Source organism: Ochlerotatus camptorhynchus, unplaced genomic scaffold, assembly GCF_037179485.1.
Source record: "Ochlerotatus camptorhynchus isolate MF236.1 unplaced genomic scaffold, CSIRO-AGI_Acam_v1.1 ptg000138l, whole genome shotgun sequence".
In the NCBI taxonomy this organism is placed as follows: domain Eukaryota; kingdom Metazoa; phylum Arthropoda; class Insecta; order Diptera; family Culicidae; genus Ochlerotatus; species Ochlerotatus camptorhynchus.
In genome coordinates, this window is record NW_027040628.1 from 359,009 (window position 1) to 370,967 (window position 11,959).

Genomic DNA, 11,959 nt, shown 5'->3' on the forward strand with positions numbered 1-11,959 from the left:
TCATGTTTAAAATAAACATACATATTTTGAAATTATTTTAATAGTTGAGTGCAGGGTAAAGCAAGGTGAAACGGATTGCAAAGAAATGAAAAAAAAAGATCTTCGGGCAGGGCATCTAAATTCCTGCTCTTTCACCCTGCGATTAAGGGTGACCTGTGGGTATTGGGGTCCTGGGCCGAGATGCGGGCACCCGTCGGAGTGGGTGTCCGGGGGTTCCAGTTCAGTGGAACCGGTGAAAATTTGTTATATTAGCGTCGTTTTGTTGTTCTGACATCCTCATATCGGTTTCATTATACATTCGGTGTCGGAGGAGGATCCGGAATGGATTCAAAATCCATTTCGGATTTTCGTTGTCCTTTCGAAGTCACGTGTGGAGGAGGATGATATAGGGATCGGCATCAGAAACTGAAGTTGATACTGTTGGGTTCCGCCGGTTTTGTCGAACTGGTTTCCGGATCCATCTTTGGTTTTGCCACTTTCAGGCCGTTTTTTGTTGAGTTGAGCAAGGGTGGGGCACTAGGTGGGGCATCTTTTTCCGAATGTAACAAGATGGAAATAAAAAGGCATGACACGCTAAAAACTGTTTACCCAAATCCTATATTGTTAAAATAAACATGCTTTTGAATTTAATTCAAACATAAATACACTGAAGTCTTTTTTTACACGGTTTTTTTTACGCGGTTTTTTTTACATGGTTTTCCACGATTTACACGGTATGTTTTTAACGATTTCTCGACAACGATACAACCTATCGACTTGATTCCAATCACATTATCCGTTTCAAGCTATAGGTAATCGAATGGCATACTTAAAAAAAATCACAATTTTTGGTGTAAATACAGAAATTTTTAAAATATGTCTATATGGACCATATCATGCTTTTATTACAAATGGCATCAAAATCCGATTTTTTTAAAAACATTTAAGCATTCGAAAAATCAAAATCTCGTAGGTTTTTTTTTACACGGTTTTTTTTTACACGGTTTTTTTTACACGGTTTTTTTTTACACGGTACGTATCTCCCGTGTAAAAAAAGACCTGAGTGTATTTTAGTTTTAAACATGCTTTCAATTTACTTTGAATAATTTATTCATATGTTTAGAATATAAATATTTATATTTTTATTTTAAATGAACAAAATTTGTATCCGTGAACCATAGAGGTAACTCTAAGACCAGATGGTCCCGAATAAACGTGCTCAACTTTTTGGCTCAGCTCTGGTACTATCATCAATCAATACGAAACTAACGATTTTAAATTGGCTCACTACTTGACTAGCCTATTGGTCCCAAGCAAACGATTAACGTATCCCATTCTAGTCGAAATTCTAGTACTACGCAATGTTTGTTTTGATTCGCTATGAAAGTTTGACAAATAAAATGAGGGGTTTTACGCACATGAAAAATATCAGTCATTTAATTTGAGTGCAATGACGCGTTCATCTAGATAAAATTGATAAATAGCAGATTTTTAGCGATGGGCCCAATATTAGATCCATAGGCCAACATTCGAATTCAATCATGCATGACTACTGCCGAAGTAATCATGGCTCAGACTCAATAAGGTGAAGTGGGAATTTAAATACTTTTTAAGCTTTTTAGATATCATATATTTTTAAGTGAAATCTCTCTCGATTTAAAAATAATGCATCGCCCCTCACCATCAGCGAACGTACCCAACATAAATAGATCGACGAAATCGCGTGTAGATCGATTTTGCCCGCTGTCAAATGGTGCTGAATTTCATCGCCGTAAGGTTGTCGGTCCTGTCGATCTGTCGACACATTCTTTTTCCGGCGAGATCCTCAGGTGGACGTATCGTAGTTTTTATAATTTTAGCCGTAAAATTATATCCATCTTCCCAAAATGAAAATCTGGAAGGATATCTTCACCGGTAAGTGCAAAGTGATCGATTCCGGGCATCGGTTGGTGATGGATTCTACCCCAGGAAGTGCATCTGTCTGTTGAAAACGACGACGTAAATTTGATGGGCGAGAAAAATTGCTGATTATGGATGGGTCGCCAAATGCTGCAGCTTCTTCTTTTTCTTTGTGTTGGTGTAGTGCCGAAGAAAGTAAATTTTAATACATACGTGTAGTGAAAATTGAACTTTCGTGGACTGGATAATAGCGTAAAATCTGAATTCATGAATGATACGTAAAAAATGCTTATGTTCTTGCTTATCTACAACCAGGCGTCAGGTTTTATAGTGATTTTTTTTTTATATCTTTCGTGAGCAGTTTTGATTTTTGCTAGCAGTAAACAATGTGAATTGGAAGGTTAGGAATGTTCTGGCTGGAACGGTTCTAGAAAAAGCATGCCCAAGAGCATTGACCTTTTGTTTCTAGTGACTCATCAGGCGCCTGTCTAGAAATTAGGTGCATCACATTTAAGCAGCTGTTCTTCATCACCCAGCACCGGATGTCAGTACATGGAAGATTTTGCGGTGTTGCTAATAGTACATTTTCCCATTTCAGGTGACGAGATGTTCTCGGACACCTACAAACTGAAGCTGGTCGATAATGTGATTTACGAGGTCTACGGAAAGCATGTATCCCGTGCGCTAGGAGACGTCCAGCTGGATGGTGCGAATCCATCTGCCGAGGAAGCCGAAGAGGGCACTGATGCCACCACCGAGTCTGGTGTCGACGTTGTGCTAAACCACCGTCTGGTTGAAACCGGATTTGGCGATAAGAAACAGTTCACCACCTATCTGAAGGATTATATGAAGAAGTGAGTATTGTTAAAATTGAATTAATATTGGCTTCATCAGTGTCATCGAAACGATAAAAAAGTAACATTGTCAATTCAATACTGCGAAGGGTCGCTGCACAAAACGAGTGCGCACTGAAAACGAATCTTACTCGTAGAGTGAGTCACTGTTTCGTGTGGAGAAATGCATGGAAATGTTGTGCGATTTTCTATTATTCTCAAACCCATTGAATCCATTTTTTTTAAACGCATTTAAATTAGTAAATTTAGATTAGTTAAATGGCAAAAGAAATGCAATGAAGACAGGTTTATGCAATCTGATATTAAGCTAAATAGAAACTGGCTTTGAAACATGCACCGAAAGGGCTGTTCATAAACTACGTAGATCATTTTGAGAGGTTTTAGACCCCTCCTCCCCCGACGTAGACAATTTTCCATACCGCCCTGTAAGCTGATAGCTAAGATATGCTCTCCACGCAATGCGCCTGCCCTGGAGTGGAGGGGGGGGGGGAGTTCCAGATGATTGCATCAAAACAATATCTGAACATAACATGTAACGTTTAGTGCACAGTGTTAAAATCCGGTAGTTTACAACCGATTCTAATGGATTACTCATTTCTGACCATCCATATGGGACTGTTATGCTTTTATGGGCTGATCAGATCAGTTGCCAGGTTGGTCAGCTCAATCCCGAAGGTCAGCCTAGAGTCTACCATCACTTTGGCGTGAGGTGCCTCCTAGTAAGGGAGGAATGGGTCCAGACGTTCAATCATGGTGCAAACGGATCTATTAAACGGCATGGTCTTCCAAGTCGAACCAGGAACCGGGAAAAGACCGGGTATTTCGATGGCAAATCGGGAAAAAATATAGTGTTCACTCTTCGAAAAACAAAAACAATTTTTTTGACCTCGAAAAAAATCCTTTGAATTGTACTAGATCAGTGGTGTTCTTGCCCATTGGTCATCAATGGACTAGATTTTCTGGATACAGTTGCTTTGACTTGTAAAAAATCCAAAAGCATTTTGAGGAGATTTTGGAATGAATTCTAGGGATACTATCTCCAAGAAAATTTGACTAGAACTTGACTAGAAGTTGTGAGCAGTGATCATCTGTGCGCTCAGGGTTGCCAAAAGGAAATTGATTTTTCCTCAATTTAGCGTGACATAATAAATGTATCGCCCCTTATTAGGAAAAGAATGCATTGTATAGTGTGAACATTTTATTTTTATCGATTTTTCTGTCACTCATTGAACTTAATAGATCCGGAGCAAATTTCTCTTTAGAATCAAATAAATTTTAAATTTCAGAGGCTCGAATTGTTCATTTTTCAGGATAGATATTTTTCACTGATTTCATACGAACATTTTTTTTTTTTAATTTCCGTCTTAAAAATAATTATACCGTAAGGTCGCCATCCATCGCTCACGTAAACACTCCTCCAGAGCGTAAAATTATTGACTGCTTAGGTTGAATGTGAAAGACCGTTTGTACCACGGGACTGACATCAAATGTTTCCACTATAGGATTTCCAGGGCTGTTACAACAGGCGCGGATTTCGCGAATTTTCGCGGATTTGAACTGAAACCTTTCCGTCCCGGATTATTTTGCTATCATCAATTTTGTTGAAGATGCTAATTTCAAATAACAGACTGTAGTGGTAATTTTTATACGATAGATGGAGTAGATGAAAGCATAGAGTTGATAGTTCAATTTTGTTGTTCATTTGGCTCTCAATTTTTTACCGGTTCAAACCAAACACCCTGCAAATAACCGAGACATGATCTCAATTCCATAAGTCACACCGGATTTACACGGAAATTCCCTGGGATCTGTCCAATGTGAGACATTCTCATATTTTTTTTTATTTCCAATATGAACATGGCATTTTTCGTTGTAAAATCATAAACGAATCGTATATATGCGAGTAATTGCCATGTATACCGGATATTCTAGGTTCTCCAAATCGTCCTGGAGTTCAGTTGATTTTTGTTCTACTATATCAACCAAGACTGCAATAATGTCTGATCGAAATATGTCCAAACAGATTCAAAGTGTCTATGTGGATTGTACCCGACCTATTGCTACGTATACAAGATGTTATAAATAGGTTCTGAAATCATTCTGGAGATCAGATTATTTTTCTACTAGATCACCCAAGACTAATTCAATCTCTGTAGTATCGAAATATGCCCAAACAAATTTGCAGTGTCTATGTGGATCATGCCAACCTATTTCCGTGTATGCCAAATGTTCTAGGATTTCCAAATTCACATTTCGATACTACAGATATTATCCTAGTCTTTGTTGATCTAGTAAAACAAATCATCTGAACTGCAGGACGATTTGGAGAACCTAGATCATCTGGTTTACTTGGAAATAATAAAACATTATCCATATAGACACTATTAATCTGTTAGGACATATTTTGATACTAGAATAAATCATCTGAACTCCAGAACGATTTCTTCATCTTCTTATTCACATTTCAAGCTTATTGATTAGTGCATATCAGCTTATTGCGTGCTCTTTGCGTGCTCTCAACTTCTCAACTTAGTGTTGTTTTTTTTTTTTTTAACCTTTATTAAGGAGATTTTTAGCCTTTGGCTAGTTCATCTCCAAAGTGTTGTAAATGCACTTTCACAGTTATTAATTGAGAGCTTTCGATGCCAATACCAATGCATGAATTCGCATATTGTGTGGCAAGCACAATGATACTCTATGCCTAGGGAAGTCGAAAAAATTTCCAGCCCGAAAGATTCCCTCGACCGGACCGGGAATCGAACCCGCCGCCTCCGGCTTGGTAATACCGTGCCTTTATTGACTAGGCTATGAGGCCCAGAACGATTTGGAGAACTTAAAACATCTGATATACATGACAATCCGATGATGTGTCCGATTCTGTGACACTACCCCGAATGTCACTACCCCGAACGCCGTTACCCCGAATGGCCATTACCCCGAATGCCCTACTACCCCGAATGGCCATTACTCCGAAATTAAGACAAATGGAAGAACAGCAAGGGATCAAAAGAAGGGTACATTTTTTAGAAGGAAATTTCGTTTTGGAATTTATACTGAATACAAATGATAATTTTTTATTGGAATTTAGAAGCACTTAATTTGCTAATATAATTATTATGTCTAGGTACATATAAGAGCATTTTTAAAATTGATTCATGTAAATCAGTGAAGCAAGAGTTCACTATGATTCGCGAACTTTTCCCTACGCATAGCCCATTATTATGTGATTACTGCGCACTACTTCCAACACTATGTTCAACATACAGAACAAAAGTAAAATGGTCATTCGATTTTCGTAATGAAAGTTAAAAAAAAAATTTAAAACCGTTTTTTGTGAATGCGATTCAACGAGGCGGCTCATTTGTAAGAGCAGAAAGGCTTCAGATTGTGAACAGCAAACAGCAAATTAAGTGTTTCTAAATTCCAATAAAAAACTATCATTGATTCTATAACATTCCCCAGAAAACCATTCCCCAGAAAACCATTCCCCAGAAAACAATTCCCCAGAATGCACCATTCCCCAGAAAAGCATTCCCCAGAATTTATAATTCCCCAGAAAAGATGATGAAATTAGTAATTTATCACTTTTTTTTTTGGTCATTTGATATTATATTTCAGTTTTATATTACAGAACAGCTTAATATACATATTTTATTTATTACAAAGCGCCAATGCAAGGCCCTGAATATGGATCTCTCCATTCATTGACGTAGAAAAACGTAGGTTGCTTAATCCTTTCCGAATATTTCAGAGTTTTAGACACAATGATTTTTATAATGTAAGGCGTCCATAAATATACAGGTCCGCAAGTATCTTGCACACTGAATAATACATCTTCTGAATACAGATTTTCTCGATAAATTTTACACATTTGATTTAATATATTTTTCATGATTAAACTCTCTGATTAGTTTCACTTTACTAAATTGATGATACACTACGTTTACTTTTATGAACTACGTATTTATCAATTCCAAACCATTTTAAAGTTCTTAGGAAATGACAACCTTCAAGTTTTCGAGCACTTCGTTCACCATTTAAAAAGTCAAAGGGTCTAATATGCAATCCAATTCAACCAGTCGGTAACTACGTAGACAGTTTTTTTTTTGGGATTCTTGACCCCCCCCCCCCCCCTCCCCCTGCGTAGACAATTTTCCATACAAATTTTTTAAAATTTGTATGGACCGTGCACAATTGCCAACCCCCCCTAAACTGTCTACGTAGTTTATGAACAGACCCTAAGAAGTTTTTCTTTTCTTTTTATATACGCGAAAGAAGATTCCAGGAGTGACTATAATAAACAAAAATAGTCAATCTAATACATGGCATACTTTTCTGGGGAATGGTACATTCTGGGGAATGACTCATTCTGGGAAATGCTTTTCTGGGGAATGGTGCATTCTGGGGAATGGTTTTCTGGGGAATGTTATAGAATCCTATCATTTGTATTCAGTATAAATTAGAAAAGGAAATTTCCTTCTCAAAAATTTACCCTTCTTTTGATCCCTTGCTGTTCTTCCATTTGTCTTAATTTCGGGGTAGTGGCCATTCGCGGTAGTGTACTATTCGGGGTAACGGCGTTCGGGGTAGTGTACCGTTCGGGGTTATGGCGTTCGGGGTAGTGACATTCGGGGTAGTGTCACAGAATCGCATGATCCACATAGACACTGTGCATCTGTCTGGAAATATTTCGATACTAAGGACATTGTCCCAATCTCGGTTGATCTAGTAGATCAAATTATCTGAACTCCAGGACGATTTGAAGAACCTTTAACATCTGGATTACTCGCAAATAGCATTATTGCAGTCTTGGTTGATCTAGTAGAGCAAATCAACTGATGTCCTGGCAGAGTCCTGTCTCATAGACACTTTGACTCTGATTGGACATTTTTCGATACTACAGACATTATTGCAGTATTGGTTGATCTAGTAGAACAACGGTTTGGAAAACCTATAATTTCCTGTATACATAGTAATAAGTCGTGCATGATCCACAAAGTCACATATATACGATTCGGTTATGATTTGACAAAGAAAAGTAGGGTAGAGCACTACTTCGTCGTAATCGCCCTATCGACCAGAAAAGATCAATAATATCAATGATTTCACCGTGCAAGTTTGTTCCGATGCGTTAGTTCATTAGCGACAACATAAATCCTGTTAGAGCGCATTGTATTAATATTTACGCGCTTTGCTTTCAAAACATAAGAAGCACCCCTAGCGAATCCCCTTTTTCTACGTTTATCCGTAGGACGAAGAACATCTAATGGCGTTTCAAAGCGTTAGGACGGAATTGAAATTCGTAGAACGAATTTAGAATCAAGAAGCAGTATTAGATTTCAAACAATATCTCAACAATTTGTGACTCTTTATCAAATCCAACGGTACTTATGGAAAGAATTTAGAAGTCATCTTTGACAGGATGGGCCTCCCTTAGCTCAGTCGGTAAAGGCGCAGCTACAAAGCAAGACCATGCTGGAGGTGGCTGGGTTCAATTCCCGGTCCGGTCTAGGAATTTTTCGGGTTGGAAAATTTCTCGACTTCCCTGGGCATAGAAGTATGATTGGACTTTGCCACACAATTATACCAATGCAAAAATGGTACAGGCATCGAAAGCTCTCAATTAATAATTTACATTTAGGACAGCAAAATACGTCAGAGATGCAAATGAAAATGCATTAATTTTTTTTTAATAATGTTTCATCGAATCTAGGCCGGTATTATTCAATAGAATCTCATAATGTAAGGGTGTTTTATTATGTTAATTAATTACTCAGAATTTATACCATACATAAATAACTGAAGATAATACAATGTTATTTTTTTTAAATAAAAGGTTACAAACGATACTGCTTTAGCTCAGTCGGTAAAGGCGCAGCTACAAAACAAGTTCATGCTGGACGCGACTGAGTTCCTTTCCCGTCCGGTCTATTAATTTTTCGGGTTGGAAAATTTCTCTACTTCTTTGGGCGTAGGGATGGTACAGGCATAGGCTCTCAATTAAAATTAGAAAATACTTTAAAGAACACTAAGATGAAAGCAGGCAAAAATCTAATATGCTATAAGCAATAAACTTGAAATTCCATGTAGTAGTATACAAATGATATTTTTAGCCAATGAAAACAGTTTTTTTTTGTCGCGGATTAGTATTTGAAGTCGCGGATTTATTTTGAGAAATCGTGGATTTCGCGAATCAAATTTAGAAAATCTTGTAACAGCCCTGCATTAAATTTGGTTTTGAAAGTTGGTGCACGGGTAAAAAGCGAGGTTACGCGACGCCACTGAATATTTTATATTATAAAAAAAAATCAAATAGTGCCTGAAGAACAGGCATGGAAAATCATTTACATCCATTTGGTGTATTCATTTACATTTCATTTGTCTCTAATTTTTTCATCAACAGAATTCCGTAAAATAATGTATGAAGCTTACAACTGTTGTGAATAACTCAAATCACATCAAAACCTTCAAAAGCTTCATACATCATGGAATTCTCGATGAAAAAAGTTAAGAGGCATAATGTGCCATAATGATTTTCCATGTCTGGTCTTGAAGTTAGTTTTCCTACTTCTATGTCAATAAATCCTAATTTCGTTCGCTCTTATTCTTTCCTCACCTCTCTTGCGCGCAGACTGGTCGCCCGGTTGGAGGAGAAGAACCCCGAAGAGGTGGAAGTCTTCAAGACCAACATCAACAAGGTGATGAAGGACCTGCTCGGACGCTTCAAGGATCTGCAGTTCTTCACCGGCGAGTCGATGGACTGCGAGGGACTGATTGCCATGCTCGAGTACCGTGACATCAACGGCGAGAGTACGCCAGTCCTGCTCTGCTTCAAGCACGGCCTGGAGGAGGAGAAGTTCTAGACTTATCAAAACAACTGTAATGCAACAGTTTGTTGTGTATGTATAGCTAGTTCCGTAAACTGTTTCGAATTCGATGACGGCACGACAATGAACGGCATCGGACGGAGAGCGTACGTCTAATTCTCTCAAACCCATCCAGGACGACTTTGGCAGAGTAAATTCTCTTCTTTATATTTTTTTAAAAGTAAAATTCCTACAAAATTGTTTTGCTTAACGCTTTTATATTTATTTATCTCATATCAGATTCAATTTTTTTTTCGTAATTGTTTTGTAATAAGTAGGACACAATGAACGGAAACTATTCTTCATGAGCAGCGAAATCACAATCTTCTTTGCGCTAGAGTGGCGATCCAATTGTATACAATTCCAATAGAGCGACAAGACTTGTTAATTTTTTCTTACCATCTTATGGAATCGTCACATTGATTGGCTAAAGCTTGTTCCTGTTGCAACATAAAAAAAATATACAAATGATGATACCATATTGAAACGTCTCGCATTTACTACGGAAAAGGAATCAAAAACAGGAAAGCTTAGTGTACTTCAATTCACCCATCAATACTCGTTGAGCAAGCGGCATAGGTTTACTTTTTTTTTGCTTCCGAAACTGCAGGAATACAATCATCTACTTTGTTTTTAGAATGGTGACCGGAAGGTGGAGGAATACTGTTTTCTCCTTCGCTAAATTTAAATGTCTGGAAAACATAATTAGATCAACCACTGATAATGCTAACCATAAGGAAAAGAATGTCAAGTAAATAAGGAAAAGATATGCACATAAAATCGCCCGGAACAAACTCCACCGCGTTTCCGGGCATGCTAAATGGACTTGATGCTGTTGTTTAGTGTGCACTTTATTATGAAAGAAAATGCCTGTCGTTGGAAAATGTGGGGAATGGATTAAGTCAGTAAGACCACGAGTCAGAGTACCGTAAAGTGCCATAATTCTGCGCAGTGCCTAATTGTGGGTTTTAGGCCAAAGTTTTGCAGTATTGGTCACTCAACCGAGAAAACCGGAAATTTTCGGAGACGAACCAGGTTCGGGCTGAAAGTCTCCTTAATAAAGAAACAACAACAACATAACCAGGAATTTGATAACAATCTCAAAATATGTTTCTCATATTTTGATCGAATTCTTAGACCTATTCTGTGCGGTGAGGTGATCAAAATCATGTACATTCATTTGACCCTAACTTTTTTCATCAATAGAATTCCTTAAACTAATGAATGAAACTTTTACAGGTTTTGATATTAGCTAGATTTATAAATAACTGAAAATTGTACTATTATGCATGATGTCATTTACATTCATTCAAAAACAGTAAAAAGTTTTGTTCGCTCTAATTCCTCATGTATGAGAGATACAGATTTGAGTTACTTGCAAAAGTTGAAGGTAACATCAAGATCTACAAAAGCTTTATGCACCATTTTACAGAATTCTGTTGATGAAAAAAGTTAGAGGCAAATGCATGTAAATAAATGCACGAAAAGAAATGATTTTCGATGCCTGGAGGTGACAGTGAAGTGATGGTGAAGTGAAAATTCTAGATAGAACTGGAGTTAAGGCTCGTTTATGTAAACCAACATATCCATTGAGTAGGGGAAATCTTCCCCTGCTCGATGGTGATGTCGATTTGCCAGAAAATTTGTCGAGAAATCATCGAGAGAAGTAATTGTTTACAAAAGCTGTTAAGTCCTAATTCCAGCTCTATCTAGAATTGTCACCTCACCTCACACGCTGTGCGGAATTGGCATAATCATATCGCCTAACGTTGCAGCTGCTTTAGAACGAACGGGGACTACAAACAGGCCAGATTACCAAATCATTTAACCTAACTTCACAGCCAAACAGACATAAAACTCGCAAGTTGTTCATCGAACACGCATTTAACGGTCAGTTTAAATGTTTCTTAATAGTACGGCCAACAGTGGCGCGGATAGTCAATTCCCTTGCCTTTGGTACATAAGTCACACGGTATGTCTACATGGCACACGCTATGTCTGAAAGAACTTTTTTTTTGCAATTTTTATGTACCTAAGTTTTTTTTTCACAGGAATTTAGTATTGATCCTAACAATCAAATCTGTTAAGGTTTTAAAATATTTCATCTTGGGTTTTTTGAGAAAAAGTGTTTTGAAGTACGCTTAGCCGTTTATGAAGACGTTTATGGACTATTGACTATTCACAACTGTTACGGATCGAAACAAATTTAGCTGATAATGATTCAAAAGAGATTAAAGTAGTCAAACAAAATACTATATTTCAATGGTACAGTAAGATTCCCTGTTCGGTACCGTAAGATATCGTAGCCTTTTTATGATTTCATAATGTTTAAATTAATAAAATAATTCAAATCTTGCAAAA

The 11,959-nt window shown here is 37.5% G+C and overlaps 1 protein-coding gene across 1 annotated transcript; it reads left to right on the forward strand.

Moving 5' to 3' along the window:
• The first annotated feature begins 1,733 nt into the window (after nt 1-1,733).
• Tctp (translationally controlled tumor protein) lies at nt 1,734-10,419 on the forward strand. The gene is made up of 3 exons (XM_065221067.1): nt 1,734-1,893; nt 2,477-2,732; nt 9,364-10,419. The coding sequence occupies exons 1-3, from the start codon at nt 1,866-1,868 to the stop codon at nt 9,593-9,595; spliced, it is 516 nt and encodes a 171-aa protein (XP_065077139.1). The 5' UTR covers nt 1,734-1,865; the 3' UTR covers nt 9,596-10,419.
• The last annotated feature ends 1,540 nt before the right edge of the window (nt 10,420-11,959 follow it).